Source organism: Nylanderia fulva, unplaced genomic scaffold (genome assembly GCF_048542155.1).
Source record: "Nylanderia fulva isolate GAGA-0341 unplaced genomic scaffold, ASM4854215v1 Scaffold17, whole genome shotgun sequence".
In the NCBI taxonomy this organism is placed as follows: Eukaryota; Metazoa; Arthropoda; class Insecta; order Hymenoptera; family Formicidae; genus Nylanderia; species Nylanderia fulva.
In genome coordinates this window covers 4422399-4448523 of record NW_028189945.1, presented here as the reverse complement: position 1 = coordinate 4448523, position 26125 = coordinate 4422399, and the positions used below count along the sequence as shown (strand labels likewise).

The 26125-nt window shown below is 30.9% G+C and overlaps 2 protein-coding genes across 6 annotated transcripts in view; one reads left to right on the top strand and one right to left on the bottom strand.

Annotated features, from left to right (window-relative positions):
• The window catches only part of LOC114944323 (uncharacterized), a 9193-nt gene extending 6208 nt beyond the window's left edge, over nucleotides 1-2985 (top strand). The window contains exon 17 of the mRNA XM_029320213.2: nucleotides 35-2985. Coding sequence (XP_029176046.1) covers nucleotides 35-150 — 116 coding nt within the window. The 3' untranslated portion in view covers nucleotides 151-2985. The remainder of the gene's footprint in view (nucleotides 1-34) is intronic.
• On the bottom strand, nucleotides 1410-26125 carry LOC114944268 (trehalose transporter 1-like protein). 5 transcript variants are annotated; one of them, XM_029320105.2, is made up of 7 exons: nucleotides 13982-17054; nucleotides 13643-13855; nucleotides 10365-10443; nucleotides 7028-7375; nucleotides 6517-6674; nucleotides 5943-6395; nucleotides 1410-5789 (listed from the first exon to the last, which is right to left on the bottom strand). In XM_029320105.2, the coding sequence occupies exons 3-7, from the start codon at nucleotides 10419-10421 to the stop codon at nucleotides 5207-5209; spliced, it is 1599 nt and encodes a 532-aa protein (XP_029175938.2). In that variant the 5' UTR covers nucleotides 10422-10443; nucleotides 13643-13855; nucleotides 13982-17054; the 3' UTR covers nucleotides 1410-5206. The 5 variants fall into 5 exon arrangements, with proteins under 5 accessions (XP_029175938.2, XP_029175935.2, XP_029175939.2 ...); XM_029320102.2 differs by lacking the exons at nucleotides 13643-13855; nucleotides 13982-17054 and adding an exon at nucleotides 25748-26125; XM_029320106.2 differs by lacking the exons at nucleotides 13643-13855; nucleotides 13982-17054 and adding an exon at nucleotides 20736-21651.

The following is a 26125-nucleotide window of genomic DNA, read 5'->3' as shown; positions in this document are numbered from 1 at the left end:
TATTAACCCGGAATCTCTTCGTCTGGTCGCGCAGGTCAGAACGGAGAAACCACGCAGTATTCGCCATCTATTCAGCAAACGTCGGAGGGATATCTAAATGACCGAAATGGCATCGACTCGCAACACAGCTCCGACTCGGAATTTTACTGACAGCGAGTATCGACGTGCTCGGATCGTCCTGCGTTCCAAGCGAATCTGAACATGGAATCGATCGGACGACAATATCGCGATCGCTAGATTAATGTGGACAGGCTGACTTCTTTCCATTCTAGTATAATTAAGACCTCTTAAGAATTCGGACGAGCCGCGTGAGAAATTGTTAAAAAATTGACGAACCTCCCACGGTGACTAGCCACTGTAAGTAGTAATCGTGACAATACCTATGTCTGTAACTCGATAGAGTTACTAATCGACTGCCAAGAGGGGTACGGATGCGTATGTAAGTATGTAACTAGAGTTACTTAAAGAATAGCTAATAGACTTGCTGTAGAACTGTACAATATTCAGAATTATCTCTTCTTAATTTGTAATTACGCATGCAGACCTCAAAGATGCGCTAAGACAAAATTGTTTTACATCACATGACGCGACATTTTATGTAAAGAACATTATTATATAATTTTGTGAAATATATATTTTTTTTTGTAAAAACTTATACAAAATATTAGAGAATGTTTAATTGTCATTTGTCGATGTCGTAACGATATCCGTTTACGATTAACGATAGAATAATTGGTCTCATTTATTTATTATTTATGTTCCAAAAATAGTTAAAAGTTAACGCTATTGCGAAACGGGTCTTTAATTAGGACAAATACAAAATCTTGCAGTTAGCGCTCAGCTGTATTCCTCTTGGACATTATCGCGGTATTGAGATTTATTTATTTTTGACTCTAGCAAAAACAAAAAAAATATCAGGATTATGCCATGAGATCTATTTTTCTCTTCTCTTTTATATATATACATACATAGTATATCTTATACATATATAGTTGAAGACACGAGACATTATAATTTCGCCGTATATGTATGCAATTTCCCTCTCGTAGTCTTAATTTCCAAATTAGTCTAATTAATGCACATAATAGATTTTCTCTACATTTCGAACAATTCCGTATAATTTTCCAAATAACATCAGTAATATAACGCGCATAAATATACATAGGACATAATAGAATTCTCTCACGATCGATTAATCGCGATTGGACCACGGAGAATAATAATTCTTAACAATCGCTAACGAACACATAAATAATAATAATAATAATAATAAATAATAATAGTCGCTAATGGAGATATAAGTAATGATAAATAATAATAATAATCATCATGTTAAGTAGATATATAAATGCATTTGTAAGATTCAACAGGGATAGGAACAGCGGCGTATTATTAATTTTGCAATTGGATAGATGTAATAATCAAAAAAAGCGCAATTAGATGTCAATGCAAGTATCGGCGGATATATAGACAATGCTCAATCAATTGCATTAATCTGTAGATTGATTCTAATTTAGACAGACGTCTTCCATTTTCAGAGCAATATTCTCGGTTAAAAAATCTCGACATTACAACATTAATTATATTTCATTTGCGTTTACACAATCTTTCGTCGAATGATTTTGCATTTATTTTCTGCGTTCTTAGGTATACTTTAAAGATTTAGAGATTATGACGATTTTGAGAGATGATTTGATTTGTCGTATAAAAAGAAAGACGCGTAGGATTACGAATCCTAATAAGGAAAAATGCCGAAAGTATGAATATTTAATTATACCAATGTAAATCCCGTTGTAAATATATCGAAGCGGACCGCGAATTTATCTCTCTCTCTCTCTCTTTCTGGGAGGACTCTGTACACATAAATAAAGTAGGGTAACGTGACAAGGGAGGAAGAAAGGAACGAGCATCTAGCTATTTTCTTAGATATTTGTAGTAAAGCCTAAACTGCCTGACTGTAATTGTACGTCGAAATGAGAAATTGGAGCTTGTACGAGAGGTTTGTAGAGCGAAATCGAATGGAAATGTGTTGGAAACAGTGCTTAATTTTTAAGTGTGTTTTGTGTGTTCTCCGTGTTTTTCTATTTGACACTTTGATTGCCGAATGTCACAAATTATATCTGCATTTTGCCGAAACTCATAATATTCAGATTAGGCTTATTAAGAATTACATTAATTTAATTTTACATTATTAATACGTGAACGAAAGACTATGAAACGAATAAGTGAAAAATAAAATCGCACAATTTCCATGGAAGAAAGGGTCATCCATTTATGTGTGATGATGTGTGATCGAAATGTTACGATGAAAGTTCAACGCGATTATTTTTTTTTTATTATTTTTGTACTTACAAATTTCCCCATAATTTTTGCATTTAATAGATTATAAGCGTGATCTTTAAGCGAGGATATGTATTGACAATTTTTAAAAAAGGCTAATGTGATCAATATCATAGAAAGTCGTATTAGTTCATCGCGCGAAGACGACATTGTGCAATTTTATTAACTTCAATTATACATAGTAGAGTGAAATTGCGGTGTTGTCTTCGCCCGATGAATTTACGATTTTCTATATGTATATATCGCTTAAACGTAATAATTATGTAATTGATAAAATTGTTAATACACTGGGGGAAATATCGCGATCTCCGATTTGTACATGATTTTGTACTTGTGACTGTTGTATAAAACAGGAAAGAGCGAGAAAAGAGCCCGAGCACATCGCGCGTTATCGCTCTCTCACGTGAAAAAACTTCATCGTTGTCATGTGCATATACATATATAAATATACCGAAAAAATTATTTTTTCTAATATGTCCTTCTCTCTCGCATATATGATAGATTTTGCAAAATGTAATATTATATTACATGAGAATTATATCATAGGAGATTTAAGGGATTCCACGCTGCGAATATCACGCATCTGTATCGTGCGAGACAAAAAAGCATTTGTACATCAATATACGTCATTGCGTTTTATTTTCACACGTGGCTCGCAGTGATTTACCCGATTTACGCCTCCGAATCATCATCCCTTTTTCCGAATCTTTTCAATTTCAATTTCGAATATTGTGTAAAAAATTAAATAAAAATTTATTTCAAAGATTTCTATGTCGCACATATTTTTTTTAGATTCTTAAATAGAGATTCAAATTATTTTCCAATTAAATTAAATCCGCAAGAGAGCTGAAAAGTCATTACATTTTATTTTCACACGTGGTTCGCAGTGATTTGCGCCTCCGAAAATCCCTTTTCCGAATCTTCTTCAATTTCGAATATTGTGAATTAAATAAAAATTTATTTCAAGAACATATAGGATATATTTTTTTTAGATTTTTAAATAGAGACTAAAATTTATCTTTTCATTAAATTAAATCTACAAGAGAACTAACTAAAAAGTTATTGCATTTGATTTTCACACGTGGTTCGCAGTAATTTACGCCTTCAAATCATCTTCTGAATTTTTCGAACTTTGTGTGAATGAAATAAAAATTTATTTTAATAAGAATTTAAACATCGCATATATTTTTTAGATTTCTAAACAGAGACTAATTAATTTTCCAATGAAATGAAATCCGCTAAAAAGTGAACGTGTCTACGCCATCGCGATCGGAAAGAGTCGAGATTGACGGCTCGTTATTAGGCGGGAATATCGAGCGAGAAGCCTTCCATCGAGACTCATCGACGCGATGACCCCCGGATGTTTCCGCTCTTTCGCGCCGAAAGGGTCGAGGAGTCTCGACTCCCGAGCGGCGAAGGAGCCGGGGAACGCGGTCGACGGAATTCCTCTAACTTTGGACCGGTAACGAAAGGGTCGAATTTCGTGTTTTGCGATTAGGGCGGCAGAAACGGCGAGGAGTCGTCGACCGACCTCGTCGGCTCCGGGGCTCGGTCTCGAAACGACGGAAATTCACGAGAAATGACGAGCGGCCACCAGGAGTCCACGCGAGCGAGCTAGTGATTGTCATGGCGCGCGGCACGAGAACAGAGTCAACGGAGAACCCTACCGCTGCGCGGCTACCAGGATCCCATGACTCGACGTGGGTGACGCGCGAGTTCCCGTCGACGAGGAACGACGGAAATTCCCGAGAATCAACGAGCGGACGAGGCGGATTACGTAAGTGGTTCCGCTCCCGAGTGCAGAGGCTGAGACTGACACCTCTGGTCCCGAGCCGCGACCCGACCACGAGTCTCGAAGTCTCGACGATCGAGTGTCCGGAGAGCAGGTGAGCGAGCTGGTGCTGCGACCGCTCGGCCGGATCGACGGAAATTCACGAGGTTCGACGAACGGCTATCCGGGGAGCACGCGAGCGAGCGAGCGGCCGGCCCGATCAGCTGATACAATTGACAATTGTATTCGCCGCGTATGCAACGGAGAATGAAAAGGCACGGAAATTCGTGTGCCGGGGATAGAGTACTAGGATCTTGCAGGAGGTGAACGTCGCGATAGAAAGAGAGAGAGAGAGGACGTAAGAAGCCGCGGGTGGGAGAACTGATGAATATCTCGTGTATAAATTAGTTCATTTTTAAAGATCGGCTGTCGGCCAACGCGCATTACTATTAGGCAAACATGTTAGACTGCGAGATCATTGCTTGAAGAATAGAGATAAATATCGCGATATAAGTGATGTATTTCTTGATGATAAAATAATGTTCTTTTTGTCATTTTTTGTTATGTAAGAAATATAATACAAATAGAAGCATATATTATTAAGACGTACAACAATATTGTCTAATCCTAATCGATTATTTACACAACTTATCATGTAAATGAAACTGTATAAATACGTATGGACAAATATTTGTACAATCTGTTACAAAAATAGGCGTCATTAAAAATAAAGTAATAACAAAGGAAATTATACGAAGGAATAATGTTTCCCTAATACACACTTATTTATATAAAATCACAGAAAACATGTGTATATATTGTGTGTTGATATAATCATTGTAATATGCTCTTATGTAATTTATCTTTGATACCGCGCTTTTATAGGAATACTCATAATACTACAGGAACATTTGTTCGGTCGACAGTAAACACGAAGCAAAGCTTTTATACTATTTAAAATCATAAATTAACTAATTCGGTCATTAGTATAAAATAAATAAATATACTTTTCGGAGATATATAACTTAATATACCCGTAAAAATTCACATAAACAAAAGTCTTGTATAAAAATATGTCTTCGAAATCATTTCTTATTAAATATACGCGTGCTCGATTTCAATATTGGTTATGACTCGTTGATCGCATGTTCGTTCTTTCTCGAAGATTTTCTTCTCTAGATTTTCCGGCGGCAACTCCAGGCAGAAGTTGTCGTAAGTATACGCGTTCGTAACGATATTCGACTGCTTCTCCTCCGAAATCGACGTGAATCGCTTGAGGATAATGTTCTTCGGCTGCCACCACATGTTGGAGAAAATCTTGCAAGGACTTGAGCTGTCGTCCGACTTGCGGGAGAACTTTATTTCGATATCGTCGAGACTGCGTCCTCGAGTCTCTGGCAATATCATTAAGGCGAAGACGGCGCCTAAGAGACCGGCTGCGCTGAATATCCACATCGTGATCTCCAGACCGACCACGGCATTCAGATCCGGATACATTTTTATCGTGGCAAACGTCAGTATCTGCGCGATGCTGATCGTAAGACCGCCCAAGCTACCTCTGAATCTTAACGGGTACAATTCCGAGGTCATGACCCACGGTAACGTAAGAAAACCGATCATGGATGCGCCCACGTGGATCCCGATGCAGAACAGCGGCAGCCACGATGGAAGTTCGAATCTGGAAGATCAATAAAAATATTATTTTTGAGAAAAAACACTGAAAGTAAGACTACGAAAGAGTATAAGAGTGTATGTAAAAATTAAATCATGCATGTATAAATCAGACAGAAAAAGATAATAAAACTCTATTGAGATGATCGAGAATGCGAACCTGAAGAAAAGAGCGATTCCCATGGCCGCGATAGCCATTCCGAAACCGCTCACGAAGGCCAGACTTTTTCTGCCGATGGTGTTGGCCAGTCCAGCGCCGAGGATCGACGCAAACAACCTGATGACACACATCCCGACGCTGGCCGCATACTCGTTCACGTCCACGCCGATATCCTCGAGTAGGTTCACGGCGTAGAATAGAATGACGTAAATGCCGGACAGCTGTTGGAGGGTGAAGAAGATGAGGAGTATCAGGAATGGTTTCCACACGTTAGACATGTGCAGCGCCCGCAGCAGACTCTCCTCTTTCTCCTTTCGTTTCGCGTTCGCGTCACGAAGCTCTTGGTACTCTTTGTCGACGTTGAACCCGGGACCGCGTAACCACAGAAGAGCCTCTTTAGCCTCGTCCGTTCGACCCCTCGAGGTCAGCCAGGCTGGAGTTTCCGGTAGCATTCTAGAGAAGCCAATCTTACGTTCATTGATCGTTGTTAAGTGTCACTTCTTGACTGTTTCAAACACATGATATGTTGACATTTTTATTTTTTAAAGAAGATTGATATAAAAAAAATAATTACCGTGTTAATGCGAGCGATAGAATCGCTGGTCCGACGCTGATAGCTGCCGCCCTTTGCCACGTTGTGATGGCACCCAAGGTGTAAACTATCAAAACGCCCAGGGAGACGAGAACTGGTCCACAACTCGCGAGCCAAGCTCTTTGATCTGGAGCTGCTGTCTGAAAGAAAATAGGGTATTTAGATTCTAAGAGAAAATTTTCTCTGTGTATATTAGCGCACATTTCTCTAATGAAATATAAAATATGTTAGATTCATTTTACTATTACTATATTACTAATTACTATTATTATTAATTTTAATTTTTTATGTACATATTAATATTTTTTGCTGTGCCAAATATTAATCAGAGAAACTTTTATAAAATTCTTCCAATGCCGCATTGTCTCACGATTACTATGATTTTCATGGTAAATTCTAAGGAAAAATTCTTTGCATGTAGGAAATATCGGAATGATGTAATCGCTTAATCGTAGCATCGCAGATACATTTCATAGCATCTGCATAGTCGTACCTCGCTGACGTAGAGGTAAAGTCCGTTTGCCATACCGCTGCCGATGCCGCTAACGAATCTACCGGCATACAGCATCGGCACGTCCTTCGATAAGGCAATCAGTAACCAGCCGGCGATGTGCGGTAGCGTCGCCAGGGCGATTGCGGATCTGCGGCCGAAGAATTCGGCGCAGAATCCGGCGACGAGGGCGCCGAGAGGATTCGAGATGACGCCGAGGGAGGCGATCCAGGAGGCCTCCGACTGGTCCGCGAAATTTGACTCGAAGAGCTTCGGGATTAGGATCGCGCTGTATCCCTGAGCCAATCCCACGGAAATTTGTCCAGAATGCGCAGCCAGGCCCGCGAGGATCTGGAAAACAATGTCACATCATCTAATGAAATACTGTAGTACGCGAAAATATTTTTGTTAATGACAACATTGCGATTAATTACTATACGGTAATATTAATGAAAAAAATTATATATTAAATTGTAATATTTTAATATATATATAAAAATTATATTAAATTATTTTTAATTATTAATTATAAATATTATTATTATAATTTAATGAGTATTGAGATGTGTGTGGAAAAAGAATAGATTAATTAATTCAGTAATAATCAATAAATTATATATAATAAATCAAAATTTTTTGTTACTTGCTACAATTTTGAAATATCTAAACTTAAATTTTTAATTTGCTAGAAAAACAGATTGAAAATAATAATGATTAATGTGTGCAGACACTCTCAACATATACGCACACGATAAATACGTAAGTTTGGAGATATTCCTTTTACAATTTGTTTTCGATAATGAAGCGATTGGAATTACAATTTTTCGCGAAATATCGTGTTTGAAATGTCAATCAATTTCCGCGGACGCGTATTGAAATACTAATCAATACTGATCGATTGCACAATAAAACATTAAATCCCGAGGCTGACAAACAAATTTCAGATTCTATGTAAATTGTTCTCTCATCAACACACATTTCGCGATTTACGTAATATATAAATACATACATTAATATCGTTACACTGCATAAACATCATTTGTTATATAATTCAAATAATTAACTTGAAATTATAAAAGAATAATAGTATATAAAATCATTAATTAATGCAGTATCTTGCGAAGTCGTAATAACAATTAGTGTTGCCTGATTTTTATCATGTATGTTATTTTATCATGGCATCAGTTTTAATTATTTCGAATTCGATGAAGCTTTTATGCCTCTCTTAATTTAAAAACATCAAAAGCTATTTATTATTTTATACTAATCTGGAGAATAATAGTCGATATTACGCTTATACTTTCATATAAGAATGTAATTATATTTATAAAATAATCTTATATAATCAAACTTTAAATAAAAATAACACATCATCGTATATATGAATATAATAAAAAATTTTTAATAATTAAAATATATATATATGTATACACTTACATTTTTATAATAAAATATTATATTATTTACACCTCATATTATATAAATATTAGATTATATATGCTTTTTCTATGGGAGAAATAATCTAAAAAATTATTCCTTATTTTTGACATTAAGAAATTTTCATTTGTATTACAAGAAAGACAGCAAATAAACTTTTTCATTATTTCGATATAATTTGGCACGTGTTGAATGTTCCGCAAGCATGCATTTTTATACAAAAACATAGTTTTATACAAAAACAATAATGAATAGTGATATGAAAAATGACGCGGATGACGTGCGTTATCATATATGGTATTTCTCATCTAGTGCGTTCAATTAAAAGATAAATATATATGTATATCACATATAAATATAAAATACGTCTAGACTATACTATGCAAAATTTGTGCGACAAATTGTCGACAGACGAATAAGTCATTCATATAATGATGTATCTCCGCTATTAATCATTATCATTCGGATCGCGAGAAGAAGGTCCATACGTTTCCTGAAGGTCGGATCAAGGTTTATTCGGGGCTACAATACTTACAATATATTGTCGTACAATTTCGTATGGAAATTCATTTCAGAATAATAAAATTTAAATAAGAATTTCCTTTCACTCCAAAAGAAATTTGATTTTTTATAGATCTTTACACACAAATATTAAGAACATTTGCGATTTTAATATAATTATAAGAACTTGGGTTTCTTCTCATTAAAAAAATAAACAAATAGATAAATAATAAATAAAATAATTAAATTATTAAATATATGTATCAACCTTGATGATCTTAAAAATTATGTTCATATTGTTCGTTGGTAATTTTGCACGTTATCAGACGGAAGATCATTGAAGTTGTTAAGAAACAGAGCGTTAAACGAGAGAAAAAAAACGGAATGTATTGTTACAGTCATACATTAGCTTAAAAAATTCTGTGACATCGTACGCGAGCGAAGGACGAAGATCGAGAGAAGGCCGATTTAACAATCGCCTTCTCCGTGAGTGTTTATTCATTTATTTATTTGTAACTCGTCTCCCCTTCGTGGATTTTGTTCGATATAATGTAGGGTTTATGAGATTGAGAGATGACAGACATGTAGAAAATATAAAATAAATATCTGTCCTTTTATCTATTAGCTTTCTTATATAAGTATTTCTTATTTCACTTCTTTAAATTATTATATTACCTATTTTTTATTTATTACATCATATTCACTTTATATATTTTCCAATATTATCTATATTATTTATTATATACTACCTTTCGCCCTAATATATTTTCCATTATAATACATAAGTATATTTAATATACTTAATATATTTAATAAAAGTATATTTAATATACTTAATATATTTTAATAAGTATATTATACGCGTATTTAATAAGTATATTTATATTATATATAATAAGTATATTTAATATACTTAATATATTTTTTATTTAATATATTTTTTATTATATACTTAATTTTATTATACTTCGTTTTCAAATTTATTGTTATCGCGTTTACAATTGTGTAATCAGTGCAAGAAGCACACTCGGCATGCAATTTTCATGTCATCAATCATGTCGGTAATCACAATCAATCTCACATTTGATTGACATTTTCTAAGAGCAAAAATTTGAGCGAAAAAGTTGCACGTATGCGAGCACGTGTGTATTGCTCTGTTCCGTCTGCTCGATTAAATAAATATCTAACAATTCAATCTAAATATATCTCTCTGTCAGATTCTCTCCTTATTTATGTGCTATTTGACATTTGCTACTCTTGCAACAAAATACCGAAATTAAAAATTCTACAGTGCGCATTCCGCGTCGTAATTCCAACCGCAAAAGAATGCAGTATCATCGCGGGCGTGCTTAATTACGATGTCGCTAATCGCGTAATCGTAATACAGAATTAAATGACTTACAGCTTTTTTGTTGCCGGAATGAAGGATCTTCCACCATATCCTTGTTTGCGCGATCATCGTGCTCCTCAGAATGCGATAACTGCAAAATGTTATTAAATAATTGAATAATTTCGCCATGTATTATCACATCAAATTACAAAATATACTTTGAAAATAATTGCAAAGAGATTCATAATTATGCAATATATAAGTTTAAACAATATATTGATTGTTAAAAATTTACTCTATTTATATCTTTTTATACAATAAAACAAAAGGAAAAAAGAATCAAAGAGCTTTCGTGACTTCGGTAAACTCGCCTCTTAATGTTAATAATAGTAATTACGCGTGCAAGTAAACGATGCAAATGCAAATAAATGATTGTCCAACAGATTCTCTAAAAGATTCCACGCAATCTCGTGGAATCAAATTCATCTTTTGAATTACTTGATTCCGTTTATGATTCATTAGTTCTTACAATTCGCTCACTGTCACATTCTATCACATATAATTTATTTACGTAATTTTATCAATCAATATATTATTGATACTTATACATATTATTTTAATTTTTAATTCTATTAATTTTGAGATAAAAACTTCTGTTTTAATTAAATAATATATTCATCGTATTTAAATCCGTAATAATTAAAATAAAATATTTTTGATCTACTCCAAAATAGTTTGTATAAAAATGTTTGTAATAGAACATTTCGAAACAATGATGAAAGACTTTACTGAGCTCTGATTAATTTAGCTCTATTTAATTGCTTAATACATTCGCTCGATTAAACAGTTATTCGCCACTAGTTATTTGGCACTCAAAATGTTTAGAGGCGATAATATTGGATTTGTAATTCATGAGATCGATTCATTACTGTCGTTACTTTTTAATCAGTTTTCACACGCTTAACGCGATTTAATACGGTATGAAAAGGATTAGAGATCAAATGCATTTGATAAAATCGATGTTAATCAATGACGACAGTCATAAATTTGCTTGCAAATGTCAATGCATGCATTCTCATTTTATATGAGACGAAATATGTGTCTCGATGTGAGATCGTTTTATTAATTTGATTTGATAAGTGGATTTAAGGGGACGAGATCACACATCCCTTTTTTTGCCTGTCAAATGCTTAATAAGGTCAATTACGGGAATAATATATTTGAATTGGAGCGATCATTATTTTCGTGTCACATATTCAATTTTTTTTATTCGTGTGGAAAAATTTATAGTAGATTACAACAGATTTTTAAAGATTTAAAAAAAAATTCTAGAGAAATTTCTGTGTCCGAAGATTATTGTGTAAAAACAAGAAATAAACGAAGCTATTGGAAAATCACGGATTGATGTTACATTACACGTTAAATTGTTGCACTTTGATGAACGTACGTTCCTTCGCTATAACAAAGTATATACGTTATCATTGACGTGCAATAACACAATTACACAGACCTTAGATCATTAGATGAAGAATATGAGACAATATTCACTGCAAATTTGCGATAATTCGGTTAACAAACACAAACACAGAATTAAGTATATTTATGGACAAATGCATTTTACAATTTCTCTTTTTTCTTAATGAACAAAGAACAGGTGTATCTAAATAAGTGTAAAAAATTTTAGATGATTCTTTGTCGAAAATTAAGGAAAGTTACACTTTTTTAAAGAGGGAGATAAAAATTAAGTTTTTATTTTTTTCCTCAAATTTCAGATAAATTAAAAAAATAAAATTTGATGTGAATATTTTCCATTAATCAAAAGGATATTATTAATATTAAAAAAAAATAAAAACTTTATTTTTACCTCCTTCTTTAGAAAAGTGAAATTCCTCGCAAAGAAATATAAGAGAGTTTATATTTGTATAAGAAACCCCCCTTAATTTTTGACAAAGAATAATCTCCTAAAATTTTTTGCATTTATTTAGATACACTGCATATATGTATATAAAGTATGTTTGTGTGTTTATTAAATACTTTGAAACGCACTTTCTTAAGCGCAAAAAATAAGAATAAGCAATAATAATAATAATGATCATAAATATAAAACTTTCAAAAATAAAAGAAATGAGAAAGATAGATCACATAAATAAGTTTAGTATTTTACAACCATATTAGCTAGTCTTGACAATAGTTAATCAAATAGAGACTAAGTCCAGCTATAGTTTAAATTCAGCTAATGTTTGTGCAGTCAGTTGATTGTGTACAGTCAGTAGAAAATTATTCTACAGCTTAGTTAGTGCTGAATTTAAAGAAGTGTTTAAAGAACTCAGTTCAATATCGCGGTAGGATAAACATATTTTCAACAACTCTTGTGACTACTTAACACGCTTGACTACTCAAGCTACTAATGAAATTGGCATATAGAAAGTAAAATTGCTAGATCTGTAAAATGTATAGAAAATAAATGCAGCAAAGCAATTTTCTTCTAGTGTCCACTTCGAGCCATTGAAAGCTTTACATAATAAAGTATACTGTGTACGTTTATGCTTTGACATTGAAAATTAATCTACAAACATTTATTACTCTGTTTATCGCTCTGGAGAAAAATACAAGTATTTATTGTTCTGTTCATTGCTCGATAAAGAAAGAGAGAAAGAAAGAAAGAGAAAACGAAATGTAGTAGTATTTAACGCTACGTATCAAATTTGCACATCAAAAAAATGATTAAAAGTTCGTGTTAATTTTGATCATCATTAAAAAAAAATAATAAAATTTGAGAAGTTCATACATGAATTAAACCGGAGCCAAATGCATTTGTCTTAAATTGTAATTTGCCAACTGCAAATTGTGTTGATAACACAATGCACATTTGCATGCTACAATATATTAATACGATATTTGTTTATAATCCAATTAATATTTTAGTGAATTCAGCACTTTGGCAAAACTTGAGACCTTATTTCGAAACGCGTAGGTGGGTTTTCTGTCAAAGTTATTTTTCGAGCGCGCGATTTATAATAATTTCAAAACGCATCGAAGAATACATCAACATATAATTTACATAATGGGAAGACGAGAAAAAATATAGCATTTATCAACATCAGATATCATGAAAAATTAAACTTTATTCTTTCAAATATCTCTATTCTTTTTTAATTAAACGTATTACCATTAAACTCTATTAAATTATTTTAAATTTATATATTAATTTAATTTAATAAAACAATTTTTTAAGTATCCGTCTAATTAATTCAATCTAATTTAATGAAAATACATATGTGTGTAATACTTAAAAAGTAAGTAATTCAAATACGATCAATAATCAAGATAAATATGTAGAATGTAAATGCCTTGCAATTAATAGCTGCGTCCTCTGGCTGGATCAACAACGTGTGGCAAGAATATTCCTCTTCTAATATCTTAAACAATTCTCGCGCCTCTCTTATTGATGCGCGATAGAGATTCACATCCCTCTTCCAGTTAATAAATCGATCACCAACGTATATTCACTTATTTGCGATAATCGCGAACGTTTCAACAGTCATGGACCATTAATTAAGAAGCTAAAAAAGGTGAAAACGATTCTGTTCAACAATCACGGATCAAAATCATCAATCACTCGTAAAAGACAAGAAATAAGAGAGAAAAAGAGAATAAAAGAACACCGAAAGTCTCGTGATGGAATATACTTTTATATAGTCTCGCATTCGTTTCCGGATCGCGAATTTTCGCGATGTCCCTCGTCGTGGTTCTCTTCGCGGTATCGGAGAATACGTAAGTGTATCACGAGCACGTGTTTGTCCTATTGTGTCGCGATAAATCGGGAAGACACAATTGCCTCAACGCAGCGTCGCGGCTTTTTTCACGCTCGACACTGAGAACATTTTCGTCCGCGACTTCACATTTATAGCGACGCAGCAAAGGCAGAGCCGGGGGCTCTCGAAACGTTCCGTTTGCAAAATGCCCTTCCAAACGCCGTCTCTTCCGAGGTCTCTTTGCCGAGGTATCTTCTAGATTAACGAACAGAGATTTTTCGACGAATATTCTTAAATCACTTGAATTCAATAGTAATTTTATTTTACACATATGATAATTATAATAGTTATATATTTATATATGGTAATTATATAGGACAATATCGTATTGGAAGAATTTTATTCTCTGATTGATATATTTACTACAATAAAAAATATTAATGTCTACCACAAGATATAAAATATGTTCGATGAATTTTACTATGAATGCATTAATATTTTTTATTGTACGAAATATTAATTACAGAGAAACTTATAAAATTCTTCCAGTACCACTTTGTCCCACGATTATCATGATTTTCAGAATAAATTCCAAGAGAATTTCTCTTCATAATATATATATATATATATAATATATATAAAAGGTCTGTTCTTTTCAGCTGAACTGGCTACACTAGTTCAGCTGAATCTTTCTTCTTCCAATGTCAAGCAAAAATTATTTATATATAATTATCATATATTATATATAATTATTATATATTATATATTATATATTATATATAATTATTATTGCTATAAATATATATTTAATTAGTATAACTATTATAATTACATACATGTATACATTATACATATACAATATATACAATTTATATACATGTGTATATATTTTTATGAAAAGAATTTTCTCTTAGAATTTACTGAAAATCATGGTATTAGAAAAATTTTATACGAGTTTCTCTGATAAATATTTTTAGCACAATAAAAAATATCAATATATACATAGTAAAATTAATCAAACATATTTTATATCTTGTTGTGGTAGATATTAATATTTTTTATGATGGTAAATAATAAATAATCAGAGAAACTCTTATAAAATTCTTCCAATACCATGTTGTCCCACAATTATAATGATTTTCAAGGCAAATTCTAGGAGAAAATTCTCTCTATGTATAATAAAGATCTAATTTTTATATAATGAGATAGGGAGAAATAATGTGGGATTACGTGGAGGAAAAGAAAGAAAAGGGACAACTCTTGAATAGAACGAATATTCGGATTGATCTTCACGCGAATGAGTAAAAGAATTTTTTGTTTTTCTCGAAAAAGATGAGTTGACCACCGTGATACATTGAATTGTACCTTCTCATGCATAATAATGACTTCTTCCCGTAGCTGAACCGAGCACGTTTTACCGGGTACAATGTGCTATGTTAGCCATTCATGACAAAAGGTACGACCTCTAAAGTAATTGCAAGTCCGTGCGCTTTCATGATAAAAAGCGCACGACAGTTAATAACAATGTGAACAAAACGTAGGTATTTGTTTGTAATCGAGATCTCGATAATCCTGCACATCCCTGACCTACGTCAAGGTAGTTCAATGCGAAAGGCTCGAGAGAAGAATGCTGAGAAATTCTAAATGACGCGAGTTTAGCTCGGTCCATTTTTTTCTTAAGAAAAATGGACTAATAAAGATAGCGTCATTCTCATCCATATTTTCCTTATGCATTGCTACAAATGTTTATAATCACTTCATCGTAGTTCCGACGATAATTATAATTTATAACAATAATAAAAAAGAGATGCGTTTTATAAGAATGATATCATCGTGAATTATTGTTGGCGAAATGTGTACCAGTGTAGTCATGTCGTCAAAATAAAATAAAGAAAATGCATAAGGAAACAAGCTAATATTATTAATAAAAAAGGAGATGCGTTTTATAAGGATGATGTCATCGTAAGTTATTGTTGGCGAAATGTGTACCAGTGTAGTCATGTCGTCAAAATAAAATAAAGAAAATGCATAAGGAAACAAGCTAATATTATTAATAAAAAAAGAGATGCGTTTTATAAAGATGATATCATCGTAAGTTATTATTGGCGAAATGTGTAACAATAGTCATGTAGTCAAAATAAAATGAAAAAAATGCAAGAGATAAAGCTGATATTATACCAGAAGCAAGATTTGCTAATTTTCAGATAAAAAAAAGAACTCTTTCCAATGTGTGTAATATAAATAAAAACATATCTTAAAATAAAATAGTAGAAAAAATTATAAATATAAAATAAAATAAAATAAAAAATAGAGAAAAAAAGAGAGGATAGTTTTTGAATTCATTATAGTATCATCCTTATCAGCACCTCGCAAGGAAACAGAGTTGCATTGAAGTGCAACGACGCCTTCGGCTTTGAGCTCTCTTTTTTCGAAAGCTCATTATATTTTTGCAATCTCACTGTCACCTGAAGACATTCAGTAAATGCGATTATGATCGGCTCACTGTGTATACATACACATATCAATGCAAGTTTAAGTACGGCAAAACGATCTACATCCATTCGCGGCAGGAGGTATGTCCTCCTTAACGATTGCAAAGTTCTACGCTGACTATAAAAAGTCAATGTTACATATCCAACAATAAGGGCGATTAGCGACGATCGTCCCTGATCCGCGACAATGACTGCGAAAACGTCATCTTTGCATTTCAATTCGCCTTCTTTCAGTCTCTCTCGCGAAAGCTCGATATACACTGTAAAAAAAATATGTAAAATTACATTAAAAATATATAAAACTACATAAATAATAAATAATAAATATTGTGTAACATTATGTTGTAGAAATTTCACTTGAAAAGGACCACAACCAAATGGTCGAAACGTCGTGAAATAATCAAATAAAATTGCTAGTTACGTCGTAGTCAAGTTGTTTAAGCTTAATAAATAATAAATGTAAAATTACATGATAAATAATGAAAAAATAAACATTTCTATTATTTATCGTGTAATTTTACACTTATTATTTATGTAATTTTACATATTTTTGTGTAATATATTACATATTTTTTACACTTGTATTTTAGCTAATACAATCCAATTCTTGTCCGAATTTTATGTCAATAAAATTACTTATTTTCAAATTAACATACCACCAAAAAAAGAAGAAACAATATACATATGTCCTTCCATTTGTAAATTGTCATTTCTTAGATTTACAAAGAGAAACTTGCGAAAGATAAATTTAGGTAGAATCTTAATTTAATTAATGCATTAAAATGCATAATTCACATTTACCATATGAGCCTAAACTATTATTACTGTTCGAAAGAACGTCCTTTATTTATGCTCGAAGAATCGCGAACAACTTGTGCGATCGATTCGATCTAATTGAACGTGTGTTAGCTAATTTAACATGTCAATGTTTATCTTGAACAATTCATGGCTCAGAACTTATTTATTTAATTGGCGCCTATCGTTCTTTTTGCGCAAATTTCCTTGATGCGCCTTTAAGATTGAAATTTCTTTCGAGATCACCGGCGGGAATTATACGATTGTCGAGGCCTTCGAAATCAATTTCCGATCCAAGGAGATATCTCTCTTTTTCTTTTCTCTCTTTCTCTTACTCGACTGACCTGAAATCCCTCTTACATGAGTCTCCTTACGAGAGCTCACATGTGGAAATAGACGAAACGGAAATACAATGCTGCGATCTCATTAACAATAAATTATTTTATTATTAAATTAAATTATCAAATTTATATAAAAAAATATATTATTGTGATATGTATATATTGAGCGTGTAAAATCCTGCGCACAACAGAGAAAATATTAAGAATAATAAAAATTAGTTTAAAATAATAAAATTGAAAAGACTCTGATAGAAAAATACAAATTCTCTGATAGTAAGGACTAAGAATCTTTTATATCCACATTTGTATTTGTATATATTTGAGTTTTTTCGATTATTTTAGAATGATTCATATTTCTAATATTTAATATTTATTCCTCTATTGTGCGCAGAGCTTAAGAGTTGTTATTATTATTGTTCCTGCACTGAAAAAAAAATTATTGGATTCGGATAAATATTTATTTCAATATCGCTTAATAAATTATTTATTTGAAACTAATAATATTGATTTGATGTCAAAAATATTTATTTCATATAAGAAAATTCTTTTCAAAACTGATAAATATTTATTTGTTTCAAATAAATGATTTATTAGGCGGTATTAAAATAAATATTTATCTGAATCCAATAATTTTTTTCAGTGTGCGAAAGATAAAATTAAAATATATATATTATTAAAAAATGCATATTTTTCACTCAACCCGTGTTCTATTTATAAGTAATTACAAGAAAGAAAAAAAGAGAAAAACGTTCTACTAGCAACTGATTTATGATCATTTTTTCGCAGTTATTGTCTCCAAATTTATGCATCACAATTTTTTATAATCGACAGTATTGCACATTGATAGCGATTCTAATTTGTGTTTACCATAATATATACATAGGTTCGAAAGCATAGATCGATCCGCCAGATTAATTTTCATCTTCTATGACATGATTAATGTTTTAATTTGCATATATTAGTTTGTCGTAGACACTAAATTGCAATGTGTCGTCGCGCGGCGATATAAATCAGTGTTTGACAAGTATCTACAATACTATACATAGAAATCATTTTCTTTTATAATTTACTCTGAAAATCATGGTAATCGTGGGACAATATGGTATTGAAAGAATTTTATAAGAGTTTCTTAATATTTTTTTACCATAATAAAAAATATTAATATTAACCACATGATATAAAATATATTCGATTAATTTTACTGCATATATTATTTTTTATTCCTTGTAAATATTATCAGAGAAACTTTTATAAAATTCTTCCAAAAAAAAAAACAAATATATTACATCCCATAATTATCATGATTTTCAGGGTAAATTCTAAGAAAAAATTCTCTTCGTGTAGATATAAAATATATTCGATTAATTTTATACTGCACTTCCAAAAAAAAACAAATATATTATCCCATAATTATCATGATTTTCAGGGTAAATTCTAAAAAAAAATTCTCTTCGTGTAGATATAAAATATATTCGATTAATTTTATACTGCACTTCCAAAAAAAACAAATATATTATCCCATAATTACCATGATTTTCAGGGTAAATTCTAAGAGAAAATTCTCTCCGTATAAAGACATGCAAAAAAGTGATGAGTTTTTTTGATTAATATTTACCACCATAAAAAATGTGTTTTTTTGTGTAAAAAACGTGTTAATATTTTTTATTTTATTGTAATAAATATTAATCAAAGACACTCTTACAAAATTCTTCCATGATTTTCATAAATTCTAAGAGAAAATTCTCTCTGTGTATAATAATCGTATTTGATGACACATGTAATTAAAAGACGGTGCACGAAAATACGATAAGTCTCTCATTAATTTGAAGTAATTTTTTGCGACCCTTTTAATTTTTATAAATCCGATTGAACTTCTCAACACAAGTAAATCTCAAATAAAATCGTTACATATCGCAATCGCGATATGCAATGATTTTATTTGACACTTTTAGAGATAGTTAGAGGGAGATTCGAGCCTCCGCGAATCAATGTTCTGTTTGAAGGTCTCGGCTCATTGATCTCGGCGATGATGTGAACAAACGAAAGTCATCTCGACCAGGAAATACGGATTCAAGGATTCGTTTAACACGGGAAGCAACAAGCAACAATCTCCGTGACAAATGACTTTTATGCAAATCACGAAAACCGCAAGCTACTTCCGTTTCTGATTACACTTTGTCGACAAGAATTTCGAGTATTTCCGGCTGATTGAGAAAAAATTCACGTTATCTATGTGTACACGAAGAGAATTTTCTCTTAGAATTTACCCTGGAAATCATGGTAATCGTGGGATAATATGGTATTGGACGAATTTTATAAGAGTTTCTCTCATTAATATTTACTACTAGAAAAAATATTAATATGCACATAATAAAAGTAATCGAATATATTTTATATCTTATTGTGGATATTAATATTTTTTATCGTAATGTAAATATTAATCAGAGAAACTCTATAATAAAATTCTTCCAATATCATATTGTCCCATGATTATCATAATTTTTAGGGTAAATATACTAATTGTAAGAAAAAATTCTATCTGTGTACATGTTTCGAAAACATCGATTTCACAATATCAACGTAAAAACAATATTTAATTATACGATTCTGAATTGTTATAGTTCGCCAGACATGAATATATCTTAAGATCTTTTAATTAATATTCTATAATTTCCAATTATCATTTTTTTTATCTTTTACTTTAATGATCCATTCATCATGTAATGCCTAATGCATTTTACATTTTTTAATATGATGTTTAACTGAAATAAACACGTTCCATTACGGCAACACGTATTCTATCATAATTGTGATATATATTAGATTGTTATGTTAATTCATATTCTTCAATAATTAGGCTATAATTTGCAGCAGTTAATTCGCACTTTCGATGTCGTAATATCTACATTTCTTGATACTTTTTATAATTTTCATGTATATGAAATAGATGAGAACGATGATTAATTATGAACGCGTTAGATCGTATATTAATGCGACAATGACACGATATAATAACTGATATAAGAAAGCTTGAAAAAATATATTTGAAATACATCTTACGATATTTTTTTCTTAAATGTAGCATTACGACGATGACGACCAAATAATCAATGTGACGTACAATTTTAACTTCCTGCTGTTGATACATCATATCTTTGAAACTGCACAAGAAGAATCGTCACACCGTCATATTATTACGGCAGTAAACATAATCATCATAAGTTTATTAAAGACCCATTATTAATATGCATGTCACGACATTCGCGATGCACTCATTCATTATTAAATGCATCGTTTCGTCGAAACATCCAATCTTCATCTTGCTTTATTCCGAAAAAAGATTTAAAAATGCGTTTAGTAATGCCTCTTTTTCTACCTTGTACAGTATTGAGTCAAGATTAAGAGATTACGTACGAAACAGATTGAATAAAATGACACAATAGCAAAATATATGTCGGAGGATGATTTGATTATTCAATAATCATCATTAATTAACACGGTGAATTACATAAATGCGATTATATATGATAGCGATAAAAAATAATGTTTTAATACTATTATTGTTTACATCTATTAATTGAGGCGTAACTCGCGAGAAAATAATTGAATAATAACAGGATAATGACAAAAAATTGATGCATTTGATGCCAAAATTAATTCAATTGTTATCGAAGTGTTGCGTTGCATAAAGTTAACGATTAGAAGTTTTATCTCATACAAAACATACGGAGAGAATTTACCCTGAAAATCATGATAATCAGTGTAGTATTGGAAGGATTTTATAATAGTTTCTGTATGTTGATTAATATTTACTACAATAAAAAATATTAATATGCACATAGTAAATTTTCGTTGGATTTTACTGCACCGAAAAAAATTAATAAATATTTATTTCAATATTGCCTAATAAATCATTTATTTAAAACAAATAAATATTTGTTTTGAAAAGGATTTACTTATATCAAATAGATATTTTTCACATCAAATCAATATTATTAGTTTGAAATAAATGATTTATTTAGCAGTATTGAAATAAATACTTATTCAAATTCAATATATTTTTTCCTGTGTGTGTACATAGTAAAATTAATCGAATATTTTATATTTTATTGTAGTAGATATTAATATCTTTTATTGCAGTAAATATTAATCAGAAAAACTTTTCCAATAACATATTGTTCCAAGATTACTATGATTTTTAGAGTAATTTCTAATAGAAAATTCTCTCTGTGCATACAGATGCATGATCGTCAAGCGTTATAATAATCTCATTGATTCTTGTAAAAATGTTTCCATCGATCGAAGGAATAAGCACTCGTGCGAAAGAAGATCGGAAACATTTGCATAGAAATCTTTATCGAAGGTAGTGCGATTCGATGAATCATGTTTGTATCTATCGTTTTATGTAACTATGATATAATAACAGGGCAAATATCTACGTAGTCGGATAAGATAAGTCATATAAAGTCGCGCGTAATTGCTTTTAAACGTCTTTCGCGTAACCAGTTGCTAAATAATCCCTGCGCACAATTTATTTAAGATGGGCTTTAATTGCAAAGAGACATCGAGAGAACTATCGTCTTATAGATGTAATCTCGTGTAATGAAGGGTTCTTAGAAATTTCTCGTAATGCGAGATGCTTATGACCGCGCGATTACGTATAGTATAAGTATACATTATAATTTGATCGAGTATTGTTACGTCATCGTAATTCACGTGTGCTGTAACAAGTATCAGGTATATACTCGGATTGCGAATTCGCATGCATGTGCAGAAGAAAAGAAAAGAAATTTGATGATTCGATTTGTTGACAAATACATACACAGAGATAATTTTAATTTTCTCTTATAATTTACCCCGAAAATCATGGTAATTGTGGGACAAAATATTAGAAGAATTTTGTAAGTTTTTCTGATTAATATTTACAATAAAAATATTATCTACCACAATAAAATATAAAATATGTTCGATTAATTTTACTATGTACTATATGTAATTTTACTATGTACTATAGTAAAATTTTTTATTGTGATAATATTAATCAGAGAAACTCTTCTTATAAAATTCTTCCATTACCATATCCCACAATTATCATGATTTTTAAGATAAATTCTTAAGAGAAAATTCTCTCAGTATAGTTTCTGAATTAAGACAGATATTCGAAAAAAATTACTTTTAATCACACAATGGTTCTAATTGTTGGCGGCAACAATTCATTCGATATACTGAAAAAAAATTTGTTAACTTGACTAAACCTTTCAACTAAATTACTATTTTGTTAATTGAACATATATTAGTATTTAAATCAAATATACATTTTGTTAGACTTAATATACTATATTTAATTTAAATGTTTATATGTTCAATTAATAAAATGATATTTACATGATTGAAAAGTTTAGTCAAGTTAACAAATTTTTTTTTAATATACTTATTTAAATAATATATCTAATTTATTATCAGTTACCTTATTATCATTGAGATATTTATGTTATATATATATTTGGCAATATATTTACGAATATCGCTTGTGTTACTAAATGTCAAACCAACTTTCAAATAAGTGTTGCAAAGTTTATCTCGCAGATAAATTGAACGAACTGAAAAGTTCTTCGAATTCATGCAAACTTTCAGTGAAAGTCAGTCAAGCGTCTAGTGAAATCATTAGTATACCGATTTATGATAGAGACGAGGCAAAAAGATCGCGAAAGTTCGCGAAGAAAATGCGGACATTATATCACGAATCTTCTACGAATATCTTGATGTAATATGGCGAAGGTAAAATTGCTTTATCGCTTCGCAATTTTTTTAATTATTCGCATATATCATTTTCCATTTGACGCAGAATCGTCAAAGTCAAATGATTCAATTCAAAGCATTAAATCGAAGAAAACAACAATCTCTCACGCAATGATGTCGTTTGCAATTTATAATTACGTAAAAAGATGCCATTATGATTTGTATGGCGAAAATATATATATGTATATATGATTACATTAAACTTGTCTATTTGTACAATCTTATCTCTGGGAACTGATTGTATATGAAGATTTTAAAATTTTAAAAAATAACATAATTATACATATTCAAAATAATCTTCACGTAATTTGACATTTACGTATATAATTACAGCGCTAATTATTAGCACAAAAATGATGTTATTCGCACGTGCTTCCATCGTCATTTAACGCAAACAAAGTGTTTTGAATATCATTCAAAAATAAATTCTAATCTCATGAATAATATAATGCGAAAAATGAAGAAAATAACATCTTATTTATATATTAATCATTATACATTATTCATTTCCTTTATTATTTCGGAATGTTTGCTATGTCAAACGACGACGGAAATCGTGTGAGTAACGTCACGTTGAGTTACGTAGATGTCAAATTAGGCGAGGATTGTTAATTGCGTTATTATATGACAGATTACGAAGATTTATAGTTATTAGGCGCGCGTTTACAATGTGAATTAAAACGCGGACGAAAAATCAAAATAATAAGATTAAATATGAATTTCGCGGCGTTATGCTTGTGTGCTCGACGAAGCGATTGTACTTGTGTGCAAAGTGCGGGACATACATTATGCAAGATACACAAGACGTCCTCGACAATGACCACTGTATACGGGTTACATTGGTACCGACGTCATTGTATTTATGTTGTTAATACGCCGACAAGATAATAAGACTGTGAGAGACGAGATACCCACGTGTTTCCCGCGCAAGAACAAATATTTTTTTTTACTATTTTATGCGATTTGTTAATGATAATGTAATTGCAAGTCGTAAAATTCGCGCGTAAAAAAGATTTGTTAATTTGACTAACCTTTTAAATATTATTTTGTTAATTAAACATATATAAAAATATTTAAATTAAATATAACATATTAAATCTAACAAAACGTATATTTGACTTAAACACTTATATATGTTCAATTAACAAAATAGTAATTTAATTGAAAAGTTTAATCAAGTTAATAAAAAATTTTTCAGTGTATTCTTCCACGTGACTTCCTTAGATTAGACTATTTCATCGACTTTTGTCTGAATAATTTTGTAATTTGATGCTATTCTTTGTAAGCAGTTGAATTCTTTGATATATATTTAAGTATCAAATTAAAATTTTTATTTATTATTAAGGTTCTCACGTAAAATTAGTTAAAAGAAATATATAATTCTATTATTTACTTTTTTCCTAAAAATATTTTGGGGAAATACACAGACTTTCGTGAAGTAAGTGATTCGATCCGAATAAAAGAATTTTACGCTCGTTTTCCACATTATATTGATACTAAGTCCTCTGATATAATAAAAATCTAATATGCGAAAAAACGATGCGTAATGTTTATGCGTGCACTTTATATCCCGTTACATAAGCGCGTATGTAATGATGTAATGCCTTGTTAATGATGTTATATAATCGATTGAGATCGAAAATTTATAAAATGGAAGAGCAATGTTCTAAAAATGAAAAAAAATTGAAAAAAAACAAGAAGAAGCCGAAACATCCGGTATATTTGCGATACTAATTAGTCCACAAAAAGAAAAAACCAACTGATACAAAGTTGTGTTAAAAAAAAGCCGTTGACCTTTTTGATTCTGCGACCAAGGTTCTCAATTAATCAACAAATTTAACACAAAAATAATCAAAAGAAATAATTATCGAGATTTAATTCTTACAGTACTTTTCAATTTAATGACGCGCGTGATCGGTCCCTTTATTAACGTCTTGAAAGATGTAGTTTATTTCGAAAATACACGAGAATTTTAAAGCAAGGACTAAAAACAATTCCATTTCTTTCAACTTTCAAAATCAAAATGTTTTTTTACTGATTTGATACATAACATTTTTCTCGCAAGGGACTGCATTCGAAAAGTTATTTATTTAATAAAATAATAAAATAACAGATTGTAAAATTCTTCTAATAAAATCATACTTATACACGAGTGCCTAAAATTTACATTTTTCGAAGCTAATAACAAGTGAAGCATAAATATTGCCGTTCAATTGCAAAAATAAAGCATTGAGCAGAAATCTATATCCGAAGATGGATACTTCAATACTTACCAATTAGAATTGTTTCTCAAATTGCACCAGTAGTGAGAAACAAATGTAAACATATATATAAATTGGATGTAAACTAGATGTAAAGTCAGAAATAAATCAATATAAAAAGAAACTGCATAAAGAGCAGTTACTTAAACTAATTTCTACTAGTCTGTTCGATATTTAACTGTATTTGATTTACAGTTGTTGTATCAATATAAATATATATTGCGCAAATATAATTTGCATATTTATCCATTTCACAAAAATTGCACGATTTTACTTTTAAATGCAAAATATTTAATATTAATATGCTTAGCATGTTAATATTTAGCATTTAACAAAAATTACAAATAGATATATATATAATCAATATGTAATCAATTAAAATTAGCATTA

What these genes read in the sequence shown, in the direction of transcription:
- LOC114944268 (XM_029320102.2), bottom strand. Translation starts at nt 25,800, where the DNA reads ATGTTTACATTTGTTTCTCACTACTGGTGCAATTTGAGAAACAATTCT. An exon ending in TTGAGAAACAATTCTAATTG is followed by an intron (nt 10,444 to 25,747) that starts GTAAGTATTGAA and finishes AACATTTTGCAG; the next exon opens with TTATCGCATTCTGAGGAGCA. An exon ending in GGAATCGCTCTTTTCTTCAG is followed by an intron (nt 5,790 to 5,942) that starts GTTCGCATTCTC and finishes TTGATCTTCCAG; the next exon opens with ATTCGAACTTCCATCGTGGC.